This window comes from Lissotriton helveticus, chromosome 7 (assembly GCF_964261635.1).
Source record: "Lissotriton helveticus chromosome 7, aLisHel1.1, whole genome shotgun sequence".
Lineage (NCBI taxonomy): Eukaryota > Metazoa > Chordata > Amphibia > Caudata > Salamandridae > Lissotriton > Lissotriton helveticus.
The window spans coordinates 165906999-165933873 of NC_136068.1; the positions used below are offsets into that span (position 1 = coordinate 165906999).

The window sequence follows — 26875 nt, forward strand, 5'->3', positions numbered from 1 at the left end:
TAAAGCACGGGACAAGTCAAAAGACTGAAGCTGCTGTTGGCCTGCATGCTGCTAGCAGTTACATGTCCCCAACCAAGAAAAGATTGTGTTGTGTGCTTTGTTACTAGCTGGGAAGGCAGTCTCTGTCAATATGCTTGCCCTCTAGAATAGCCTCTGAACTTCTAGAATTGATGGGGAAGCTGTTTGGCAGAAGCGAACCGCTCCAGGGAATGGTTTGTAGCTCTGTTGTCTTGAATACGTTCCAAAGTATAGTCAGCTTTCACTCCAAAGAGGTGGGACACATCAAAGGGAATGTCCATTAGGGAGGACTGTACGTCGCCAGAGACTCGAGAGGACTTAATCCAGGTGCGTCTATTAAGTACAACACTGACCACCCTGCCCAGACAATCTGTGGTATCCAGGACTGCACGGACAAACTACTTTGCCACATCCTGTCCACCACATGTCTATACCAAGAAAGCCCTAAGATCTTTCGGGCCGCCATTAAGATCCCACTGGCCATGTCCCAAAGAGCATGTGTAGCAGCCCAGAATGCAAACTGCATTTAAAGATCGCAGTGCCAGAATGGTGGAAGAAAACTTGTGCTGCCAAAATTATCAATCCTCTTGGATTCCCTATCCAGAGAAGCAGTTGGAAATAAGTTTGGATTCACATTACTGATCGAAGCAAAGGCAATAAGATTCTCTGGAGTGGGGTCCTTGATGAGAAAATCCAGGTCACCAGGCCACAGTCAAAGGGAGGCAAGAACAACATTTCAACAAATACCCATCAGAGGATCTCTTGATGGCGTCATTAAATGGAAGCAGGCACTCACATGTTGATGGCCCAGTCTGCAGAGAATCTATCAAAACATTAGTTTTGGTCTGGCCTTTGAACCATCAAAGCAAAAAAATTCACTCTTCCATTGGCGACCCCTGTGGTGTGCCAAGCTTTGTCATCAGTATAATAAGGGGGTGAGCAAGCCATCCCCTTTACAATTGCCATTATCAACATCCTGAGGTGCACCCTGCTCATGCACAAGATCAGAGTCAGAACCAAAAAGATAACGGAACCTCTACTGGTGGTAGAACCACCTCAAACTAAAAACACTAAAAACTGAATTTCTCCTATTCGCCCCATCCAAACAGTCACCAGTCACTGACAAATGGATAAAGCACCTAACAGCCTTCAACTGCCTGCCTCAGGTCATTGACTCAGCGAGAACACTGGGAATATCTCTCGATAAGAACCTTAACATGAAGAAGCACATCAGTTCAGTTACCAAAGGAGCAAACCTCCAAATGAGCATCTTAAAAAAAATTTAAACGCTTCCTACCGTCTATCTGTTCTGTTGCCCAAGCCCTACTGATTCTTAGGTTGGACTATGGAAGTGCAACCCTCTGAGGTTTGCCCACATCCAAAACTGCTCCCTTAAGGGCCTCCCTCAACTCTGCTGCAAGCTGACAATTGCATGTATGACCCACAAAGCCCTACACTTCAATATCCCAAGTTACCTTGCTCAGAAGCTTGAAGTTTCTGGTGGCTCCAGATCTTCTAGAAGCTCCAGCACTCTACTGCTGTAACCACAGAGATTCAATAAACGAAAACCTACAATAGAGCCTTCTCTGCCATCATCCAGAGAATATGGAACTCCCTCTCCCCTGAAACCAGACATTCCCTCAACATCATCTTTCAAGAAAGAAGTTAAACAACTACTCATGAACAAATTTCTGACCTAGATCCTTGGAACTCTTCTCTCTATTATGTACCGAGGAGTTTTTTGTGCCACAAACGGTTGGCGTTCAGTCCTCTAGGAAGGAATCATATATAACAACCACCTCTTGCCTTAAAAAAAAAGACCTACCAGATAACCCGTATCAACTACACGGACTCTACCTGAGCGCCTGGTCCATTCCCAAACACGCTTTAGAACTATGGAGCCTTTTAGACTTTGAAAAACCGGACGTCTGTTTCATAACTGAAACATGGCTCCATGACCAGGCATCTCCCGACATAGCGACTGCCTTTCAATCCCACTAACGGATAACTAGATTAGATAGATTGGTGGGAAGAGGAGGGGGATAGCAGTGGCCACTGAGGGAAAATTAGACAACCTCACGCTAGACTCCTGTACTATGGACAAGGCGGAAATACTTATTTTCAAAATCATAACCCTATAGTCCGAAGCATGGATAGGGGCCCTAGTCTACAGATCCCCAGGCCAAAAAACTATTTTGTAAACATTCTCCTTGAATTTATTGCACCCTATGTTCTAGCCGCAAATAACTTCATTCTCATAGGTGATTTCAAATATCATGTGGATTTAGTACAGTATCCTGACACCGACCAGTTGGTAACCTCACTACAGACATTAGGGCTGGTGCAGTTGGTAATAGGTCCTACCCATCAGGCCAGTCATACTTCGGATGTACTGTTCACGATCACAACTAAACTCACATTTGAACAACCTCTACTTTGGTCGGGCCATTATCTGCAAAAATTTGGTATTCGTATGGATGCCCCTGAAATTCGGCTGGACAATGACTGCGCCTTAATTAGACCCTGGCGTAAAGTCACCCCTAAAGTGTTCTCCACTTCTTTTAACGCTGAAGTCATAATACATCCAGATAATGTAGATCAAGAAACTGAAGACTTTGAAGAGGCCATTATACTTGCCTTGAACACAGTAGCACCCAGTCAAGAGTCAAGATGAAAGGCAAATCATTTCCATGGTTTACACCAGCACTAAAAACTGAGAAATTTTCCTGCAGAACTGACGAACTACACTGGAGGAAAACCAAAACTACTGAAGTCCAAATCAGATATAAACAAATTCACTGTACCTACTTAAACAATATTAAGCAGGCCAAATAGTCCTACTTAACAGCGAGGATCAATAATGCCGCCAACTCCAGTAAAGAGTTCTATAAAATTCTGAAGGAGTTCACTACTCCTCAGGCAATCCAGAGTACCCCTTCCCCCACACAAGAATGGGTTGATAATGTATCCTCCTTTTGTGATGATAAGGTTATAGCTATTTATAGCTCCTTCCCCCAAGACATTGTAAATAATATTGACTCGCACTCAGCCGCGAATAGACATCCGCTGTTGCCATTGCTGGCTGAATTTAAAACTGTGACCTGCGACCAGGTATCTGAAGCAATTGCTAAGATCAAATCAGGCTCCCCAGCAGATCCTCTACCCCTAATTATGCAATTAGCACCCCTGTTGACAACAAAGTTAACAGACCTATTCTGAAAAAGCCAACTTTAGAGCCCAGTGAACCAGGCAATTACCGCCCCATCTCGCTACTGCCTTATTTCGGGAAGGCACTCAAATCCTTGGTAAATAACCAACTTACTGCTCATTTAGAAAGTCATGGACTTCTTGACCCATCGCAATCAGGATTGAGGTCGGCGCACAGTACCGAAACAGCAGTAGTAGAGACGGTTGATAACATCAGGCTGGCTTTGGACAAAACCTGTCTGCAGCCTTCAACACCATCTCCTATGACATTTTAGAACAACGGCTCTGGGAGATGGGGGTTCGAGGGAAAGCTCTGGACTGGTTTAAAAACAATCTAAAGGATCGCTCCCACCACTGTACATATAGGCACCCTGGCCTCATGCAGTAGACCAGTAAGCATTGTAGTTCCCCAGGGGTAAATCCTGAGCCCTATGCTCTTCAATCTTTATGTAACACCTTTGGCCAGGATAATCCGGTCTTACGGGTTTGAGGTTGTGTCATATGCTGATGACACCCAGCTGCTGATCACTTTTGGTCCTGACCTTACAGATACAAAGATCTGGTTTAATAACTGTCTGACCCACATCAACAACTGCATGGGCAATAACAAATTACAGCTCAACAGCAGTAAAACCGAGATCATTCTGTTCGGCAGGGCTGAAGAGTATTGGTCCAGCAGCTAGTGGCCTCAGGCATTGGGCCCATGCCCGTCCCCTAAACAAGTAGTCTGCAATCTTGGAATAATGAGTAACAACAAGCTATCCATGAAAAATCATGTCAATCGTGTGCTAGGTACTTGTTACGGGATTCTGCGGAAGCTATGTAAAATCTTTAAATGGCTACCTATTGAAGCCAGGAAGCCTCTGGTCCAGGGCTTAATTGTAAGTCGCATGGACTATGGGAATGCCCTTCTAGCCTCCCTAAATGAAGACCTCTTTTCCAAACTACAAATTCTGCAGAATACTGCAGCTAGACTGATTGTAAATGTACCTCCAAGATCTCCCTCAGTCCCAAGTTTGAGATCCCTCCACTGGCTTCCAGTCAGGAAGAGAGGTCACTTTAAAATCCTGTGCCTAACTCATAAAAGTATCCATGGCACTGGGCCTGGATATCTAGCGAAAAAACTTAAACTATATCAACCAGAAAGAACACTAAGATCCAGCTCAAAATCTCTTCTCACCCCATTGCGTGTCCGCAACATACGCAATGGGGGTCGATCTTTTTCTTTCACGCCCTCCCATCTCTGGAACAAGCTGCCGTTTCATCTTACTTCTATTGCGGATAACCAGCGCTTCCGCAAAGAATTGAAAACGTGGCGGTTTGACCAGAAATAAAGCAAGTTGGTTATGACCTCCATTCTCTGGAATCTCAGCAAGCGCCATGAGACCTACCGGTGATATGTGCGCTATACAAGTTTCTCTGACTTGACTCTCTGAGCTTATCAGGACTCCTCAAATTCATTCATGAATACTGCTCGCTTGTGATGCTATTGTTTTTGATCTATCTATATCTTCGAGGTGATCCCGCCCTCATTGGGGATCCGCCATATCCTTTAGTGCCTCTCGAAAAATTATAATACGGATTCTATATGTCTCTTTTTTAACATTGTAAAGCAGTCTGATACCTATGAGAATCTTGTTCGCGCTATATAAATCTTTCCAATGAAAATAATAAATAAGAAGCAAAGGTTTGGAATCAGGCTGCATGAGGATCGATAGCTACCTTGTAATTTTGTAGCACAACATCAGTCGAGATGAGGGCTATGTTGATTCGGGGATCAACATTGGCAATGGCATCAGATCATCCTTCAGCCATGCTGGCACCAGCGTTGGGGGTATCAGAAGCCAGCATGGACATTGGAGCCAGAATGGAAGCCTTACCCAGTGTCAGTATGGGCCTGGTAAAGGGCTCCAAGGAGACAAAAGGTGCCGGGGAGGAACTCGCCAGTGGTACTCAGACTGGAGACCCCTGTGGTTCCATGGGAACTGAAGGTGCAAGTAAGGGAGCCCGAAGTACACTGAAAATTTGCAGCATCACCTCTTTGACTTCCTCGATATGCTGAACGGTTAAGGAAGGACTGGAAAATGCAGGGCGCGTTGGGAACAACGGAGGCACTGGGTCCATGACCAGAGACCTCAAAGGAGTGAGAATTAGCTTGTGACACCCTTGCCCCTTCTCTTTGGAATCAGAGTGACAGGACGAATTTGAGTCCTGCTTCTCTTTCTTATTCTTGTGTTTGCACATGGAAGTACTGGAGGACTTACAGCTGAAAGGTTGAGAGAGTGACTCCATGACAAAGTACAGGCATGTGAAAGCAAGTCTGTGACTTCTTGTGCTTGACGACATACAACTTCACAGTGCATGAGGGCGCACTTATCACATGAATTAGAGTTGTGTCCGAGCCTGACATCAAACACACACCTCATGCTGGTCCGTCACCAACATTTGCTTCCTGCAGTTGCGGCATAGCTTGAAACTTTGTTTTCGGTAGGAACATTGTTCCCTAGTACACTGTGAAACAATTTGGAAGTTGACATAAAACTAATGCGATTGTGCATGGAGCTCCGCATCTGTGAAAAGGTGCAGAACGAAATGAACGGATGTCAGCATGCAGGGGTGGCAGTTGTGTGCGTCTTAGCACAGTCACTTACAGGGTGGTGTGGAGCTAATGTAGAGCCATATGACGCTACTGAGCAGTGCTATTTCCAGTGTCTGGCCTGGTGGATATTCTAAGATGCGGAATCTGTGAAAAGAAGTATCTGTCAGAAGTTTTAAAATGTTTTTCATCCTTGCAAAGTGGCATGCTATGTGAGACAGAAAAACGATCTACATTTGTAAGTAACAAACAGCTGCAAAGCCTTTTTTAATGGTATAAATCCTTGTTTGCTATTTAAAGACCTGGATTTACTCACAAATGAACTTTTATGCGAGTAAATATTCTACTAGGGGCAGTGAGACAGTGATCAGGGGTACAAATGCCAAACATTTGGAAAAGCCCACAAATGTATTTATTTGTGGCTATTAATAAACATTTTGGGAACCACTCCCACACTGGAAATGGTTAGATATTTATACTGTCAATGACACATGTAAACACATTTAGATTAAGGGAATAGGAAAGGCACAACCCCAAAATTGATGAAGATATAGGGGAAAGGAAATTCTCCACAGAAATTTTTTGTCATGTGGGAAAAAAAGAAAAGTATTAAACTACACTGCATGCACCTCACCTTTCATAAAGTAATGCTTTTATGGTTTTGCAGTCACCATATTTTTCTGATGAGATTAACTAAAAACCACTGAAAGAAGAGAACACTTACAAAGTGGATATTGGGAAAATAAGAGCAGATGTGGATTATTTAGAAGAATCTGACCCCTATTGGATCCATAGTCAATAAACCTGTATTGCTAGGTCAAAACAGAATATTGAAGAAAGGTGCAGAGTAAAAGACAAGCTTGACATTTTCTACAAAAATTGTGCTCCTTTTCCCAATAATACAGTAAACTAAAGTACTCATGGTTTCTTCATGTAGTTTTTTTTAAATATTTGATATACTAATGGAACAGACTTATGCCAAGGATAATCTTCTCACCTTGGTCTTTTTTGGCCCTAGCAGTTTAATAATCTGACACAACCTAATGTATTTTTGCTGTTGGTAAGTTACTTTGAATATTAACAATTTGAGTTCTTTTGAGTCCCTGGTTATTATGATTTATCTCTGCACTTATTATCCCTACCAGGTGTTATAGCTCAACAGCTTTGTCCCTACTGTTGTGAAAGGGTTGAATAAAAAACTGTTTTTCTGGCCTATGTTGCCCTCTAAATGATCAGGTCCCTCAGACATCAACTAAGCTGCCCACATGTAATGTAATGTAATGTAAAAAGTGCTCAATGGTCACAGTCAAAAACCTGCATTTGAACATACAGTTCTCACACATAGCCCTATTGTTTCACTTGGACTATTCACGAGCACTGCACCATCACTATCATGTTTTCAAAGTTGTGGGTGCAGTTGACATTGTATGGACTATAATAATAATTTTGTTTTTAATATATAAATTTCATTTTTTTCATATATTGTTGCTCCCCTTAAAATTATTTTCTCGCTATTGCTAGACACAGATTACCTTATAGCAATGAATTTGCTGCCCCATAACATCATTTGAAGGATTTCAAAGTGAATTCCGAAAGAACCTTTGTTATATATGCTACGGGCGGGTCTACAATTTCCACCTGTCTCTGGTCCCGATGCACCTTTTCGGCCTTAGAACTTCAGGTGAGAGGCTTAAAGAAGCACCATCATAGTCAGCCTTCAGGCCACGTCTGCACGTATCAACACCTATCTTACATGATCCAGACACAAGAGGTACGTAGTCTAGGGAAGTGCACACCAATGTTTCCCATTTTCACAATTGTAGGTCTGTTCTAGAACTCCATGGAAGCAGAATCTCTGCAATGTGGAGAATGGCATGCAAAGAGTTTGGAGAAAATAATACACCACCAATGAAGATAATCAGAATACATTTTTATGTATAGACCAATAAAACCTGCTCTGGCTGTATATGATGCCAACTCTCTTGGGTCTGCCCTTTATGGGGCAGAGCTGTGGGGTTTTGGGAAGCTCCTCCCCTTGCAGACATCTGAGAACAGGTTTCTAAGGGGTATTACTGGACTCCCGCAGAGCACCCCAATGGTCCCCCTTGGCATTGATCTAGGGAGAAGAACAGTGAGCGATCTGGCAGGGTTGCGCCCGATTCTCTATTGGAGACGCCTATGGACTACCCCGGAGATTCGGCATTATGCAGAGGGGTTTCAAGCCTTAATAAATGCTGCCACCTTCCATAAGATAGTTTGGCTAAAAAATCTTAGGTCTGCTTTGGGCGACCTCGGTCTTTCGAATCTATGGGATAACCCTACTGGGGCACCCTTCCCAAGTAAAAGAGCAATCAAAGACCTATATTGGGATAGGGTTGCTGAAAGAGTCTGGAACAAAACCAAATCCGATTCCATGACGTGGCGCTTTGTGGTAGTTAAGCTGTATCCAGTACTAGAATCTTACTGGGATAGCATAACTAACCCTGGGGATAGGAAGCTTGTTTTCCAGTTAAGATCGGGTGCTCTTCCGTTGAGATCGCTGACAGGCAGGTGGAGGAATTCCTCCACCTTATGTTGTCCAGCTTGTGGTGCATCAAATGAAAATATAGGCCACTTCCTATTTTCTTGTAAAGCCTATGCTACCCCGAGAAAAGTCTGGTTAGTCCCTGTTTGCAAAAATTTAGGGACATACAGGGGTATGGAGGCCCTACGAATTCTCTGCACTTCAACCCATTTGCCTATAGTTTTAGCAACAGCCAAGTACCTGGGGTGGGCATGGTCTATAAGACAGAGGGCCCTCCTTCTTTAGAGCATACATGTTGTGGCATTCAATTTGGCATTTGTGCAATTGTGTATAAAAGTTTTATTGTGCCCCTTTCCTTGATCAACCGTTTATGTTTGTAAAAATTTTACTTAAAAACTGTATTTTACAAGGTAACATTTTTAATATTGTATTTTAAATGCATGTCCATGCTTTTATGAGTTCAAACCTCGAATAAAGTTTTTTGAATGAATGTATAGAAACTTCAAAAAGTAGCTTATAGGCACAGCCTCATTTTTTGCGAATAAAGTTACCAGTCTGAAATCTCAGCAATGTGCAAAGGTACACCTCTAGGAATCACAGGACATTAGACCGCTTTGTAAATTAGGCCAAGAATCTCGATCATAATTAGAAAGGAACAGGATAGGTGCTTTGATTTTAAAAAAATCAGTTTCAAACTTTTCATCTAGAGTAACTCCAGAGTCTCACAATGAAGGTTACATACATCTTTCCAATAGTTACAGACTTTCTAATTTAAATGCTTGAATCTCAAAATATTGTGCACTTTTCTGAGAAATGATTCTGTAAATCTAACTAGAAAGCAAAATAAAGTGTCAATAGATACCTGTGGCCTTTCCGAAACATATTTAGCACAGTATCGAATAAGCCGGATTGCTTCCATGCTTGTATCAGGAAATGCAGCGTTGCAGGCAAATTCGGACAAGCATTTTACTGCATCCTGGAAGGAGTCTATTGCTGCAGGGAAATGCTGCTGAAAAATGTTTGCTGCAATAGAGAATCAAATGCATCATTCACGTAAAAAAATTAACATAATTTAAACTGTGTTTAGAAAAGAAAACATTGACATTTTGTTGCCCCCTAAATCATAACAACTTTGAATCCTGAAACTGTAATAGAAAACAGTATGATGGCCATGTACCAATAAATCTCGATTGGTTCTCTTACTGTGCCTGTGCTACATAACGTACATTCTTTAGGTTTCACGTGCAGTGCGTGTGTTTACAGTTTCTTTTTAGAGGAAATAATGTAATGATTATGTTCAAAGACTATTACACTGTGTTGTGAATCAAGAGTAAATATTAACTCCTTGGTAACCGCTTTATTATCTAAGCAGTAAAATATCTGAATGAAAAAAATATTAATGTAATTTCAATCATAGGATAAAATGAACCCCACAAACAGATGGAAATTATAGATTAACTGATGTAGGTTGATACTTGTGGTCAATTCATCCTAGTAATAAGGTGTCAAATTAAAAGATGTTCCCAACGTCATCACTCTAAGGCAATCTAATCTCAACGGTCTTATTACAGTGCTGTTTAGACCTCAGCTCGTCATCTTCCCCACTTCCAAAATTGTATTTCTGGTTCATCGTCGCAGTTTGAGGCCATGAAGTAAGTGCGAGGTGCAGATTCTTAAAACATATTTCCTGAAGGCCTATTTGAGAGAATCTCTTTAAATTTAAAGAATTGCATGAATGTCAAGCTGAGACCAATGGTGGTGTGGTTTAGGCATGATTTATGCATACATGTAATTTAGACAAATACAAGATCAGCCGTAACATTTCTTTGAGCTCTCTTAATATGGTACCAGTCAACTCAGGAACAAACCCCAAGAAAACAGATTCCCATTAGTTAAATTAGTTCACTCATATATGCCTAACCAATTTATTAGCAGAATGTGCCAACTGCCTAAAGTATATGAAAATTTACTAACTTTATCATACATCATTTTGTTCGATCACCTCTCTCAACCACAGTGTAAAAGCTGTACTCCTAACGAAGCAAATTATTTTGTTAAGTCTTCTAATCTCAATAGCAGTTTGTGTTACTTCATCATACTGAGAATAAATATGGTTCAGTGCATGAACATTCTAACTTTCTAGTGTATTTTGACATATCCATCAACAGGTTACAAATTAGTTTCCCCTCAATTGCAACTGACCCGACTTAATGGACACTTTAGAATGATAAAAAAGCAAGCTGCCAAACCAAGTCCCTGAATCAGCCACATATGACAGTGCACTGTTGTTAATTTGTTTTATACCTTGGTTATATCCGAAATGTGAAATAAAATAGGACGATGGTTACTTACTAATGATATGGCCTGCTGTTTGGAAACTTAATTCTACAATATTTCCATCGTGGTCTGAAGCTGCTTGATGAAAGACCGCAAATATATTTTTCCAGCCTGAGCGAATATTTCCTGCTTGAGAGTTCACCATCTGAGCAATACAGCGTATCACCATGTCGCGAATAACTGGGGATCTTAAATAAAATGAAAATCACACCCATGTTACTCCACATTTACCACTTTGTCCTTTATGTTTTTATTTTTAAGACATACAAATAGCTAACTTCAAGCTTAACTAAACTTTATGTATTAAATTAAGACATCAAAATATCAAACTGTTACAGAGTTTTTTCCAGGAATAGCACATCCGTACCTGTTTTTCTTCATAATATGTTCAAAAGGCCGTAAAAAATCCTTCTGGAAGCGAAAGTTGGCCAATTCTCCCTTCTCAAGGAACTTCATCGATAGCTGTCTTAGTGAATCAACAGCAAAAATGGCCACATCTTCGTTTGGGTTACACCCAACCTAGGAGAGTCAAAAGGTACAAGTTACTGAAAGTATTAATGAAATTGTACATGAGAAGTTCTTCATTTCTAATAACCTAAACATGTACTGAAAAATATACATTGCCCTGCTGAACAAGACTTTGCAAACAATCTAGGGCCTCTAATTTTAACTTATTCAGAGGAGTGTTAAGGTTCCACATCCTAGCCGCCAATTACTAGATGGAAGTGGCGGTGGTGGTGGTTGCTAATCAGATGACAGTCAAAGACTCTCCGCCCACCAGCATCTCAGCAGACATCTACCAAGTAGGAATCAAATTCTAGTACTCCGCACATGATTTTAATATCGCCTAGTAGGGATAACTGAAAGTGGTGAATTTTGTAAGCGGTGAGCTGGTGGCAGTTCCCAGTTTTTCCATACCCATGCTTCAAGGATGCCTCACAGATTCTCTATACCACAGGGAGGGTATGACAGCTCAGTAATCCCTAGGATTACCTTCCATGTGGTTATAACGAATGCATGTTATAACGCCATGAATATTTCTCCTGTGAATCCCCTTTCATTAGTGAAAGCTTGCAAACCACAGGTGCTTTGCATTCTCAGGTACCTGGAAAATCCATAGAATACCTAAGATTTTCCAGAGTCTGTAGTTCTCTGCCAGGTACAGGTAAAGCGTAACAGGGTCATTGGTATGCTTGCAATGTCATGGTCATTTCTGCCAAAGATGCTCCATTCTACCCTCATTGGCTGAGAGCCTCTTTATTAAGAGATGATATTGGGGTATTGGTGGCAGCAAGGCAATAGCCTATCGGTGGTAGAAAAGATGAGGCACGGGTGCAGGCAAAGCATTCAAAAGACCGATATGGGTGCCCATCTAGAACACCTACACCTTGCATTCCCGTACTCATGTTTTGTAACTCAGACAGACTGTGCCTACCAGATATGCAATGGAACTTGCATACATTCAATATGATGATATACCCCACTGCACTTGGGAGTGCACTTGGGAGAACTTATATTCTACAAAGTGATCTATTCTCATTTTAGTAAATTTACAAACTAATTATAAATGCAATAACACTAACCACTTTTAACACTTATTGAAACAAAATACAAAATGAATTACTAATAACCTCTATAAATGTCTCTTATAATAATTTTTAAGATATTCAAGACATAAACGTCCTAAGAAGCTATTTGAAAAAAAATAAAAACACAATAAACCCATTCAATCACCAAAGATAATACACTAAAGTGTGAATGAGCAAAGCCCATATTTAACAAAACTACTCACCCTAGGCAAGACAAACAGGTGTACATCACCCAAACAGACAAATTAGTTAAAAATGTGCATCATTGAGAAATATGAAAATGTATACATATCAGAAAACAAGGCTTTTTTTAATTGTGCATTAATTCAAGAGTGGCAGTGCATCACTGAATAATCTTGAATGTCTATCTAAAGAAAATGTTATTAGTGCTCCCTCAGATGCGCAATTGTACGGACTCTTGTATTCTACTCCATGTTTTGCTGATAACCCTATCTTCAACTCTTTGAAACCAGCGCATAATGTTAGAATATGAGAAATGTCTTCCAAAGCCAGCTTTCAAAATTGGCATGTCCTGTTAAGGCCTGTTTTGCCATGTACCAGCCATCACAAGAATATTAATTTGTTCAAAACTGAACTTCTTGCCCTCCGATGAAGACCTCATGTCAGATAGCACAGGGGATGTATTGATCAACACAATTCACATGCTCAATTTAAAAAGATTTCTTATGAGGGTAAAATTGATCACATCAAAGAATTTAATGCAAGAGTGAGCAATTTTGAAGGTGAAAGCTAGAGGTGCCTTGCCTGACCCTGTTAAACGTACAAATTGTACACCAGTTTACAGAGCTAGTACACAAGTCTCAAATCTACAGCATGCAAAAGATGTATAATGCAGTGTCTGAATTGAATATGTCAATTTACAGGGAGTCAATATAGTTGGAAAAGGAGGTGAGTAGGAGGTAAGTGTGGAGGCACTCAATATCAAGTGTGTGGCATTGCTTTTACCAGTCTGAAGTCTTAAGTTGACTAGGTAAAGGGAGATAACAACTCTAGCTGAGATCTAATAATGGCAACTACCGCTTTACACATCTTTGTTCAGGAATGGAAAAGGTCTCCTCAAAAGCTGTAGAATAAAACACACATTTAGTTACGATAGTGGAGATGATTGCACTCAGAGAAAGATTAGAGGCAAAGGCCATTCATAAACTCTTTGCTCTGATAACTGTGATTTGTCGGACGTTGAGCTCATTTTGAATTTCTTTATCCAACCTTTGATGTTGTTTTGGATTATGCTTTGCTGGGAATAAACAGTTCTATAACTCTAGTTCAGTGGATCTTCATTATATCACAATAAATGTGGTTACATGTAGAAGAAGGCAGGCATTGTGTTTTGCAGACATACTTGTCATGATTTATGGTAGGGGTCTTACTAAGGGACCACGTGTTATGTTTGACACCCATTTCAGCCATTAACACTTGGCATGCTGGAACATAGATCGGGAAAGGTTAAACAACATTTTTTCAGAATGCAAAGCCACACAGTATAAAAAGCCTGAACTAGTTTTAGGCGTGACACAGTCAGCAGCTGTTTTTTGTTTTAAGATTCAATTATTGACATGTAACATACTGGTGCAGAGACATCTCTCTATATTAGAGAACAAGCCACTCAAGTTATTTTCATTTAAAAAACAAGGCTTCACAAGTTACTGAAACGCTGTGTGATCTTTAGTGTAACATTCAAAGAAGAGGCTACCTTGGTGCACAAAGCACTTGCTTTACTTTTACCTTTTTGCACGTTTTCTTGATGATCTTTGTGTATTCCTAACACTAGTTATATCCTTGCATGCATTTTCAGTTTGCAGTAAAGGTAAACTCTGAGAGTACTCTAGATGTGCAGTGTACTGTGAAACTCAATTAGACAATTCTTCTAAAATGTTATGAATATCTCTTTTGGAGAAGAATATATTTCTAGAGCACGTTCTCCATTCTCTACCTGTCCTCTAACAAATTAAATACTATTAACCCAACAGTAATCATGGTGGCTCTGTTGCTTTCCATGGTCAAAAACAGTAGAACACTTAAATTAACTTTTGAGTCAGTAATGCTAGGAAAAGCCGATTTCATCATTAATGATAAATAACAAGTAAGCAAAGTATGATGAAAAACCAACAAGTAAAACCTCATAAAAGAACTGAAATTTTTCTGTTTTTAAGTACCTTATTGAAGTGATCGCCAATAACTTGCCATATCCTTGACCACTGCAACCGAATACGATTCATGTTGTAGTACGATATCTCCACTATCTTCTGTAAACTAAACATGCGAGGATGATGTGGAGAGGCTAGTTCATCCATTGAGACCGCACACAACCACCGCACAAAATCCACTAAAGAATAAGCAAAATTAGAAAGATCATCAAACAAATTGTACAAAATGTTAAATTAACTTAGTAAGGAAAAGTATTTCCAGCTGGATAAAAACACGTACCTATTGCATTTCCATCAAGTCTTGTAGACCCAGTGAATATTCTGTGAAGATAAACATTTAACATTCAATGAGTAACTGGACATAGATGTTTAAAGAAGCACTAAATGGTAATGAAAATCAAATTTCAAATACTACACAGAATATAGGTAAGGTCCCCTAGCTCCAGTTCATGCATACTCAATTCCAGACACTTTACAACGGGTAGACAATAGACTAGGAGGGTGGATCGAGAGGCTATAAAAGGATTATAAATCTCAAAATTGTTCCAGTTCAGATATAATGACTGGCTACCAAAGCCTGTGGTGTGCAATTAGATGGCTATATGAGCACTTTTAAAATCCCATTTCTTTGTCAATGAATCATAAATCTGATTTATCAATTTAAAAAACTAGATTTAGAACACAAAGCTGTGCACCCATATGCATAATCATTTGCATTCACTAAGTTCCTGTTCATCACACTGGAATAGCATGACCTGGAATATGTGCATTATTCATTATCTACGATTTATTTTTACATTAAAATCTTTCAGTAGAGTTTTAGAAGTCTACATGCATTCAGCATGATTTTCAGCAAAGGATTGACTCCTCTATCCCTTTCAATCTCTCTAAAGTGTAATTGTAGATAGATATACAGATATTAGAAGGCACAACAGACAAACCTGTGAACATGGAGTCATTTAATTCCTTATTCTGTATGGCTCCCATCAATATTAATGGATTTCAAATATAGATCTAATCTATGCTGAAAAAAGTTGATTTTCCACTGCTGCTAAGTAACCAAGGCAAGTGCTATCTTCCCCTAGGTTCACCCATCTGGTCAGGGCCTTTAGGCACCTGGGCCAGGTAGGGGAACCGCGAATGATCATCTTACATCACACTTCCTCCTCCCATCAGGACATAGTTTTTCACCTTGTCATGGGTTGCACACTACTGATGAAATGACAGTGGTGGAGTATTATCCCCAAGGTTTATTTGGCATCACAGACAAGCAAGGTTAGCTCAGTCTTGCTACCATTTCACTCATGTATTTGAAATAATACAATGTAATAAAATAAATGAGATTATATTCAAAATAATCATCATTCAACACTTTTCTGAAATTAATGTTACAAAATTCTTTCCTCTAAATTAAATATTGCATCTTAGCCAAACAGATTATGTTTCAATGGCTTATGGTGCCTGGCACACACATTATGTTTTCCTGCAACTTTTTTATATTATATTTAGTGGACCATAGTATCTATAATACACATATACACACAGCTGGCAATAAGAATGTAACCAGGCTTGTTCAGTCATCTCAAATATTATATGTCAACATCACTGATGCACATTCTACAAATGATATCCCAAAATCGAAAATACGAGGGTAATAGGAATTGAGAGGAGGAAGGGTAATAAAGAGACTTAAGAACTTCTCTCATTATTGTTCTATCATCCAGCATTTTTCCTAAAACTAACAAGTGCATTCAATATGAAACACCACCAAGTAGATGCATTCAATATGAGACCTACAGTTGATGGTTACCCAAGTGGTTTAGATTCCTATATGCCAAAAAAACATTGCAGATCTTGTAGTGTACATTCATGTATTTTACACACCTGCTCAAATTGTGCTACACACTGTAGCTCCATGAGCCATTCATGTTATGTCAGTATGGTACATTGGTGCCGGTGCCTCAAAATACATAAGTGGGCAGTTTACTAAAGATATGGCTAGCTATCTGTGTTTGTGTATAAAAATCCTATGAGGTCTGGAGTGTCAAATAAGATTGCCAAATGCGGTTTGGGACTACTCTGTTTCAATCTCATTTAACTCTCTCCCCTCCCCCCTCCACTTTGACCCAGACTTTCCTCCAGAAAGGCTTTATATACACAGTCCCTTGTGACATTATTTATGTTGCTTAAGTCATCATTAGACCTCTAACAATTCTTATGTGGCAATAATTTGACATGAAATGTCCTAGGGGTCCAATAACAATCATGCAATATTCTATATATACTATTCTAAGAAAACTTGTATAGCAAAAGGTACCCTACAGCTGAATCACTGCACAAAGTCAATAGAACATGATAACTAGAGTTACTGGCCATATAGCCAGGTTTTTAGACTTTCCTAAACAAAAACAGGACTTGCAGTTTATGTAAATAAAGGGAAAGACAATTCTAAAGACGAGCAGCTCTCACTGAGAAAGGTCCACCTCCAGTTGCTAGACCTTAAAGTTTGAGATGCCAGGTAAGTATCAGAAAAGCACAACCTATGAGTACAGAGCATAGTGTACAAACATTTGCTGTAGATAGCAAAGTCCTTCCCATAAAAAGACACATGTACATAACACAGAGGATTAAAGTGGATGCTTTTCAGCAATGGCTGCCGATGTAGGAAATCTAAAACTGCCAAACTAGAGTTAGCCAAGGCATCTTAGAGCCAGCCCAGCAGTGGCACTCGGAATGTATTGTAGATTATTAAAAGTTCAGAAGAAGAACTGAGAGTTAAAATAGTCCAGACGAATAAGAGTAAGTCAACTGAACCACCTGAGGACACACAGAAGCAGTGGCAATATTTTAAAAATTAAACACAGAAGAGGGAACAGGTGGCACATAAATGATTACCCTGTCCAGGGAGGGAAAGAGTATTTTCCAAGCGAAAAACCAAGTTGCAAACTTCCTCAGCCAGACTAATAGAGTCCAAAGAGGCAGGTCAAAAATTTAAATGAATGGGATGGGAAAGGCGGGTATTAATGCAAAACAAGCTTTTCGTCTTGTCCGCATTATATTTCAATGAGTTGTAAGCCAGTCAAGAAGTCATCGCTAATATTGTCATAGTCATCCGTAGCAGACTGAGCCTTGAGGAGGGAAAGAGCACACATAAGTAACACTAGACATATGCTTAAATCTTTTGGGGGTGTTTGGCTTAGTTGTGAGTGAAGAAGGAGCATAGAGCATCATGGTAGAACTACACTACCCAGAAGACATTGGGGTAGTCGGTTTCTACAGTACCCGGAAAAGAGGAAATAGAGTATATAAACCCCTCCCATTGAGCGGGCTAGGGCTTGTCAATCTTAATCCATAGCCGCAAGGAGTCTGGCTCTTCATTCTGGGTATTTACCAAGCAGTGCGTTCAGGAACGAACGCTCTTCGCTGCATTCGGCTGCCAGCACGAAAAGGAGGACTAATCACTACGAGTTCACAATTGAATGCTTCATTCAGCAGTATTCCTGTGACCGGCACACAGTCCCAAACGCTCCTCACCGTATCTGCCCTTCAGCTCGGCAGGGAGCATTTGTTACGATGTGTTCAGGGCAGAATGATTACTCCAGCAACATTCTTGAGACCGGCACAGAGTTTTTATACAAATCGTTCAGGACCAAACATGTGCTATCTGGGCCAACGGATCAGTCCCTAAGGAAACCCAAATTACTGTAGGCACCTTTATCTCTGTGGAGTGCTTGGCATTCATAATATATCAAGGAGTCTGAAAACACCAGAAGTGCACCCAGTGATGCCTGCATTCCTTTAAAAAAAATAAAAAATAAGTATTATCGGAGTGGCATTTCTTCAAGGAGTCTTCTTGTTTACCAGGACAGTAAGGTACTAGCCTTGTTTGCTTTCTCAACTTGTTGACACTAACTTGCATTTGTCGGCCTGTGGCGAGGTACACTGGTGCGAGCATTCTTCTAATGAACTTTGAATGAGTACAATGTTGATGTAGTTTTACACTACAACCCTACCCGGTGTGGAACGCCTGTGAGTACAACAGGGGTATAGGCGCATGGAGTACATTGTTTGTGTGACAGTAAGGTCAGTGTCTATGGTATTTCCTCGTTGTTGTTTCCTTTTCACCTACAGGGTTCCACAAATTGTATACAGCTCGGTGAGAAAGAATGATTTCTCATACTCGAGAGAGAAGATATAGGAAGACTAGAGGTGGAGGACTCCGGCTTTTTTGTTATTTTATCCCTTTCCCTTCTCCCCTGTGTGCATCCTTGCAGGGCAGTGGCTAGTAATACTCTGTATTGTTGCGCAGGGTGGAGTTGGGAAGCTATCATCGCCCCTGCTGGATCCGTTCCTGAAGGGTAATGGCTGGTAAACTCCGCCAACCTGCCATAATCTGACAGACATACAATCATGATAAACAGCAAGGGGGCAGGACACTGAGTTGTCATTGTAAATAAACAATTGAGTGTTGTCCGCATAATCCATATATTTACACAATAATATCTTAGAAACTGAGCCAACAGGCTGATATGTATCCTAAGGAACACATTAATGCAGTACCTTGAACTCAGGGTGGAAAGGAGGAATAACAGCCTAACTTCTATCCTCTAAATAGGGCCGACACCCCTGAAGAGCTGGACATTGAATACCCAGCTCAGACAATCTTGACACCAAGATGCCAAGGGATACCATGAGTAAGGAGGCAGACAGACATCCAAATGGCTCTTGTATGTCTACAATCTCAGACAGTGAAGGATGGAAACTAGGGCAGTTTCAATCCTAAGAGTGCACAAGGGAATAACGGAGGCTACATGCTCATGGAAACAACGGTTTGGCAACTGGCCACCCCTCTGTGTCCCAGATGCCAACCCACACACCTCAACAAAACAGTCCTTCTTGTGTGTGTTCACCATTGGTCCATTAAAGGCCGCTTCACCTCTGAAGCCGATGTGGCGTCCTGCCAAGGAGAGTTGACAAATCCTCCAATGGCAGGCCTCCAATGTTCGTACTCCTGGGAGTCGTTCACACTTCTCCCCAGGAGGGTAAAAGGTGTTCCTCTGGCAAACATCTGCAAGTGACCGCAGGAAGGCTAGGGCAACAGAGTTGCAATGTTATAAAAGTTGCAGTTCTTAAAGATTTACATAAAATTCGATTTTGGGCAAGAAGTCGGGTTTAATGCAACAACTTTTTTGATACCTTGAAGAATCAACTTTAGTAGTTCCATTCAAACGTTAGCACAGCGTTGACAGTTGTCAATGTGTAACCCTGTACTCACCAATAGGCCTACTAATGTTTCTGCAGTAAAAATGACAATTTGGGGGGCACTAGAGGGAGCACGGCAAGATGGCCGCACTGAAGTGAGGCTCTGCCTGACCGAGCCACGATCCGACAAAAATCTGCTGCATCACGCATTATCTGGACCTGCTGAGTACCTGAGCTGCCTTCTGCTCACCTGTGGCATCAATTGGTGGTGCTGGAGATCTCGTTTGCCTCTTCTATCTGCATGGTGGAAGTCATGCTGTCCTGACACTGGGCCGATGCAAATGGCGGCCGATGTGGAGATATAGACCCCCCCCCTCGAGCCGGAGTACTTCGCTGCCCACGTTGACCTTCTGCGCTTGTGGGAGTGCTGCTCTGCCCTGCTGCACAGAGTGCGCCTGGTGCTGGAGGAGAAGCCCGGCGGAGACAAACTGCGTCGCAGCCTGCTGGGCCTGGCCACCCGGCCGATCTTTGTGCAGCATCGGTGGTGGGCCCTGGCGCTGGAGAGACTTGCCCCTGGTGGCGCGCCCTCCCTGGAACGGACTGCCTGTCCAGAGCCTGTTGGCACTGGTAGCGGTGAGTGGGGCTGCGTTAGGGCTGAGGCCCAGGCTGTGGCGGCGGGATCGGGCCTCGGTGCATGCTGCGCCCTGCGAGCTGCGGGCGGCGCGGGGCCTGGCCTGGCCTGCGGGGTATGCGCCTGGGGGGGGGGGGGAGAGGTGGGAGGTGGGTTTAAGATATGGGGGATAAGAGCTGGGTCTGCGGCTCATATTTGGAAACGCCGGGATTGTAGCCTGATTGCCTGCTGTGCGGCGCGCGGCCGCCCTGGTTCCCTGCCTGGGAGACTGTGGCCTGATTGTCTGGTGTGGCCCCATTGAAGAGCACACTCGTCGATTCGGGGAGAGGAGCCTGCGGGGCATACTGTTGCTGGTTCCGCTGTGGCCATGCACAAGTGGTGAAACGGTGGGGTTGCTGAGATAGCGACTTTACCTACCACATACCAAAGGAGATGAGTCTGGCTATATGTTTTAATTAAAGGCTCATATAGAGTCCAAAGATTGGACTCTATATGAGCCTTTAATTAAAACATATAGGGCAGACTCATCTCCTTTGGTCTTTGGTCCTTTTTCCCCTGCTGGTCTGCCCTGCATCTGTCTCAGGGGGCCCCTACTTGTATTGTTTACCTACCACATAGACATTGTTGGGCTCCTTTGACATGCGGAGCGAGGAGAGTCATAGTGCCCATGACTACTAGGTTTTATATCTCTGTGGACTTCATGGTGTTACTGCATAACGGATGCCCCTACCTGCAAGTCAATTGTCCCCTGGGTACTGCATTTCAGAGGGATTGTAGTCTGGGGTAGCATTGCCAGTTGTGGGATACTGCTGCTTTGGAAGCCTTCTGTGACATCCCGAGGCCTGTGGGGCTGGATTGCTGACTGACTGTGGGGTGTCCTCGTGGGAGGTGATTTCATTGGGGGACGCTGTGTGCTGAGACTAGTGCATTGGAACTGTTTTACTCCTGGGCCCCCCGGAAACTCGACCATTTAGTGCGCTGCCTGCCAGGGATCTCTGGTCTAAGCTCCCCCCCGCACCAACATACGCATAGTACCCTACATCCATAATTATGGGGCGGACAGATAAGTCTCATTCACGTCTCACTTTCGAGTCCCGTAGGCCTCCCAAGACCCCACAGAAAGCTGCCTCGGATTCCGAAGCTGACGCACATACGGACAGCCCCCCCACGCTTGAAACTACATTGTTAGCCATGCAACGCACTTTACAGTCTATAGAGGGTGCGATGACTGCGGTACACCATAGGCTTGACCACGTCTTCCCAAGTGGAGAATCAAAATGCCCGCATGGGGGAGATGGAACAACGGGTTTCGGCAGCGGACGATGGGCTATCTACAGTTTGACAAAACTTTGAATATGGATAAAGTGCTGTCACTTATATAAGCTAAAAGTTAGGATTTAGAAGCGCGGTCCCGGCGCAATAATATATGTATTACCGGGATTCCGGAATCTACAAATGTGGGCAACATGGAGTCCTTTGTAGAGCACCTCATCACGGACATTTTTGGTGCGGAGCAATTGTCCAGTATGTCCGTTGTGGAGCGAGCTCATCGCTCTCTGGCGGCGCCGTCCCGTCCTATTATAGCCAGAGTTTTGAATTACAGGGACCGTAATGCCGTCTTGCGTTTGACTAGGGAGAAGGGCACGATCACGCATCAGGGTAACAATTTGTCCTTCTTCCCTGATTTTACTGTTGCTGTCCAGGCTGCCAGGCAGAAGTTTAGCACTGTGAAGAAATTTCTGAGGAATTAGGGAGTTCCCTATGCTATGCTCTACCCAGCCCGACTTCACATTGGTGCGGTGGGAGAGAATAAGATCCTCTCATCCCGAAAGCGGCAATGGAGCATGCTAAAACATTGAAACGTAGGAAACGTGACTCCATGACAGCACTTGAAAAGGAAGATCAGTGAATACTCCGCTTTACTGTTTTAGATACCATATTTGTGTCTTCTGCTTGCTTTCTGCATATGATGTAATAGTTGCATATGATGTAATAATTGCATAACCAGCAGGGCGTTGATGTTCTCTCCTGTTTGCATGTGAGGGGCACCCAGTGTGAAACTATCGTCTACATGGAACAATAGTCTGATGATTCCTGTTGCAATCCATTGGTTTTTTGGCTATGACTGCTGTTATAGGTTTAGTGGTGGGCCTTGCTGGCTCCTCCTGCAGGTCCTCGTTCTAAGAGTTTGAGGTCACCATATTTCCTTTAAGTGACATTTTGTACAACGAACACTCCTTAAGTTGTTATTGACTTGTGATGCATAGCTCCCCTACTGTGTAGCTCGGTCGACTTCTGCCTGCGGGAGTGTTCTGTCTCAGTGCCCCCACATTATGGGAGTCCCCCAAATCTGTTTTGCTAGGGTGGGGTGGGGGATGTATTGGGTGTTGGGATGGCTTTGGCATGGTTGGGGTGCTGAAGTGGGTGGGGGGTGGGGGTTGGGCGGGTTGGGGATTTGTTTTTGGTCCCCTTCCAGTCATGAGACCAATTCATACGGTTCTAGTCACTACATGCGATTCTATGATTCAAGACCTATTCACATGTATCTGCCTTTGTCCCTATTCTGTAATGAGTAACGCCCTTAAGTTTCTTACTTGGAATATACGCGGCCTCAACTCGCCCAAAAAAAATTAGACTGGTATTTGAGAGTCTGGATCGAATGGGTGTTCATGTGGCCCTGTTACAGTAAACACACCTGACCGCTGACTCGGCTAAAAAAATAGGTGCGCGCTGGGCGGGTGTGAAAGTGTCATCCTCATTTTCATCCTATGCTAGAGGAGTGTTGATCCTGGTGAAAAAGGGAGTCCCCTTTACTGTGATTAGGACTGAGACGGATGACTGCGGTAGGATAGCGATTGTGCATGGTCGATTGGGTGGTGAGAGCATGCTCTTGGTGAACGTTTATGGGCCCAATATGGATGATCCTTCCTTTTACTCGGATGTGTGGCATAGAGTGTCGTTGTTTCCGCCTGCGGCACTTGTGTGGGGTGAAGACTTCAACTTGTGGCTAGATGCTACAATGGACAGACATGGTGTCGTCGAGGCTCGGCCTAAACGGGCGACGGACATGCTTTTGGGACTTATTGATGCGGGTCATTTACACAATGTATGGCGCCTGCGCCATCCTGACGCCAGGGAAAGCACGTTTGGATCGGCGGTGCAAGGCTCTTGGTCCCGCATTGACCTCTGGCTTGTATCGGAAGTGGCTTGTACGTGGACGACGGATGTGTCGCATGCGGCCCGCTCTTTATCAGACCATTCTCCGGTTCTTCTTGAGATAAAGATTCCAGAGTGCCAATTACCATCTTTTGCTTGGAGGCTGCAACCCTCGGAGCTTAAGGACCCTTTCTTTAAGCAGACCATAGCGGAGGCGATCAGGAACTACTTTATAGAGAACGAGGGCTCAGTGGACAGCGCTGGTGTTCTTTGGGAGGCCTTCAAGGTCACCATCCGCGGTGCTTGTATCGGGGCTCAGTCGGGGGTTTTGAGGGACATTAGACGTAGAATTAGGAAACTGGCCGCGGACATCTCGCATTTGGAACGTGCGTTCGACCTGGATCCTTCTGTGACCAAGCTGGCAGAAATACGTGAATTAGTTACAGAACATAATGAAACTGTTGATCAGGAGCTGCTGCATTGCTTGCGGCGTAAGATAGCTAGGTATTACGGAGAAGGTGGGAAGCCTAGTCGCTCGCGCGCCCAAAAACTTGCACAACCACGTTGTCAGCAGGCTGTTACTGAATTACTCGATAGTGGTGGTGAACCCCGGCATTCTGCTGAGGAACTCTGCGATATTGTTTTGAAGTTTTACACCAATCTGTATGCAGCCAGGGAATCCCCCTCATCCGAGGAGACACGTGACTATCTTGACGATGTGGCGTTTGGGTGGCTGTCCAATGGGCATCAGGAATACCTAGTGCAGCCCTTTGATGAGGAGAATGTGAGGGAGGCCATAATGTCCCTGCCGACCTGCAAAGCGTCTGGCCCAGACGGCTTACTGAGCGAATTCTATACACATATGAGGCAACCTTAGCTCCTCGGCTATTGGCGGTTTACGCGGAGGCTTATGAGACAGGTATTCTGCCACCCTCCCTCCGAGAGGCCCTGCTAGTCATCTTGCTAAAGCCTGATAAGCCTTCCCAATCAATGTGGGTCGTACAGATCACTTTCCATAATTAATATAGATACGAAGATCATAGCGAAGATGATCGCCACAAGACTCCAGCCCTTGATACCCCTGTTGGTCCTACCGGATCAAACAGGTTTTGTTACGGAGCGCTCCACGACCCATAATCTGCGTACCTTGTTTTCCACACTGCATTACTTTGAACCTGAATTTCAAGCGGTGGCTGTGCTACTAGACGCAGCAAAAGCTTTTGACTCCGTCCATTGGTCCTACATGTTTACTGTGCTGAGAAGGATGGGATTCCCCCATTCTTCATGCAGTGGCTTAGAGTACTGTATAACGGGCCGGTTGCGCGGGTGCGTGGTAACGGGAAGGTGTCTTTATTTCCAATCAAGCAGGGCACCCGGCTGGGTTGTCCCCTCTCGCCTATGCTTTTCTCCATGGCACTAGAGCCGCTGGCATGTAAGCTACGCCACAAGCACTCGGCTGCTGCATTGCGATTTAGGCATCGCCCACTGATCGTCTCCCTATATGCGGATGACATGCTGCTATATGTCCGAGAACCATCAGTGTATTTATCCCCGCTACTCAGGGAATATGTCCAGTTTGAACGATTTTCGGGACTCAGGATTAACTGGTCCAAATCAATGGTCTTTCCACTTATGATGAACACTAAGGAAATTTAACTTGATTTCCCGCTGTCCTGGACCTCTGATCCCATAAAATACCTGGGAGTATGGGTGCATCGAGACCCCGCAGTGGTGGTCACTGAGAACTATGGGCACACAATTACTCGCATAACTGAGCAGGCTGAGCGGTGGTCACACCTTTCCCTCTCGCTGGCGGATAGAATAGCAATCATAAAAATGGTTTTCTTACCTAAGATGCTATATTTTTTTGTCAATATACCCATAAGACTCAAATGTCAAAAGAGCTGATTTCCAAGTGCGGAAAAGTACTATATTGTGTGGGGAGGGAAACAGCCTAGATGCAGATGGGACCTATTAGTGCAGCCATTTGACAGGGGGGGGATTTGAGGCCCGGACTTACGACTCTACTATCTATGCGCTCAGGCACACTTTGCGCACTATTGGCATTTCCCCACAGCGCTTTCAGTCTCACGTGGCTATAGAAGCGGACGCGGTGCTGCCTGTTCGTCTGCAGGCGATGATCCTGTCGGGCAGCTTTGGAGGGCCGAGAACAGAGATAAACCCTCCAATGTCCCCAGCAGGCAGCTCCGCTCTACTCACGCTTTTTTGGCAATAGTCCCCCGGATCAAAAGATCAAGAGCAGGAGGAAGATCCTTTACGTTCAATGCTGCTAAACTGTGGAACTCGCTCCCTATACACCTAAGATCAAACTCCAACCTACCCTCCTTCCGCAAACAGCTCAAAACCTTCCTCTTCATCATCTGAACTCCCTCCTAGCTGTGGCCTCATGAGACACTACCCTTCTTCTTAGCGCTTGGACGCCTTAGGGCAGCAGTCGCGCTCAACAAAACCCCTTTTCATTTCATTTCATTCAATGTGCACGTCCTGGGCTTGGCGTGCGCTGGCGACCAGAGCTCAGCTGCCCTATCTATATGCGCCATTACTGCCTCTTGCATCCCACCCAAAGATTTCAGCGACGCGCGAACCAACTGCGCTGAAGCACCTGTCAGCTGCAGGCATTACTAGAGTGGGAGATTTATACACCGAGGGCCGTTTTAAAACGTTATGTGAGGCACAGAACTGTGCGGACCGAGGCTTCATGTTTAATTTTTCGTATGTACGTGTACGACAAGCTATTCGTGCGATATACCCTGACTATCCAGCGGAGCCGACTGCGCTTCGTGCATTTATTGTCAGGTGAGAGTCGCAAAGGACTAATTACTAAGCTTTATAACTCCTCACTGCTGGAACGGGATCAGGTGGAGTGCCCCTCATACTTGCACTGGCAAACTGCGATAGGCCATCCAATCACTCCGGAGATCTGGATGGCGGGCTCTCAACTCACAGGCCGCCTCACGGTCAATTGTAACCTCAGAATTATCCATTTTAAATACTTGCATCAGGTATATTACTCCCCTATGCAGTTATATAAATATCGCCTGAGAGAGTCGGCGGATTGCGTGCGGTGTGGGACTGCGGATGCAGATTTTTAACATGTTGCATGGCTATGTGGTGGTGTGTATGCTTTCTGGACTTCAGTGGCCCGCATCCTGTCGGATATGGTTTTGGAGCCTGTGAGTTGAACGCCTGAGCTGTGTTTGCTAGGATATGTAAAACAGTTGAAACCGGCTAGCAGACACATTGTGGCTATCTCCACTGTTTGCAAAAAGAGCGGTGGCGCAGTGCTGGGGTTCCAGATCGGCGCCCACTATAAAACAGTGGCTCCGGGATCTAGTCTATTGCAGGGATCAGTTGAAAGTTTACAAGGAGGAGATTACAGAATCGTCACGCCCTAAGGATTTTTGGGCCCCCGTCACGTCCTATTTG

The 26875-nt window shown here is 43.5% G+C and overlaps 1 protein-coding gene across 1 annotated transcript in view; it reads right to left on the minus strand.

Moving 5' to 3' along the window:
* ARFGEF2 (ARF guanine nucleotide exchange factor 2) overlaps positions 1-26875 on the minus strand; it is a 509782-nt gene that overhangs the window by 173959 nt on the left and 308948 nt on the right. Inside the window, exons 24-28 of the mRNA XM_078651859.1 lie at positions 14720-14760; positions 14449-14618; positions 11050-11201; positions 10698-10870; positions 9208-9368 (exon numbers count right to left, since the gene is read on the minus strand). Of these exons, the coding sequence (XP_078507985.1) occupies positions 9208-9368; positions 10698-10870; positions 11050-11201; positions 14449-14618; positions 14720-14760 (697 nt within the window). The remainder of the gene's footprint in view (positions 1-9207; positions 9369-10697; positions 10871-11049; positions 11202-14448; positions 14619-14719; positions 14761-26875) is intronic.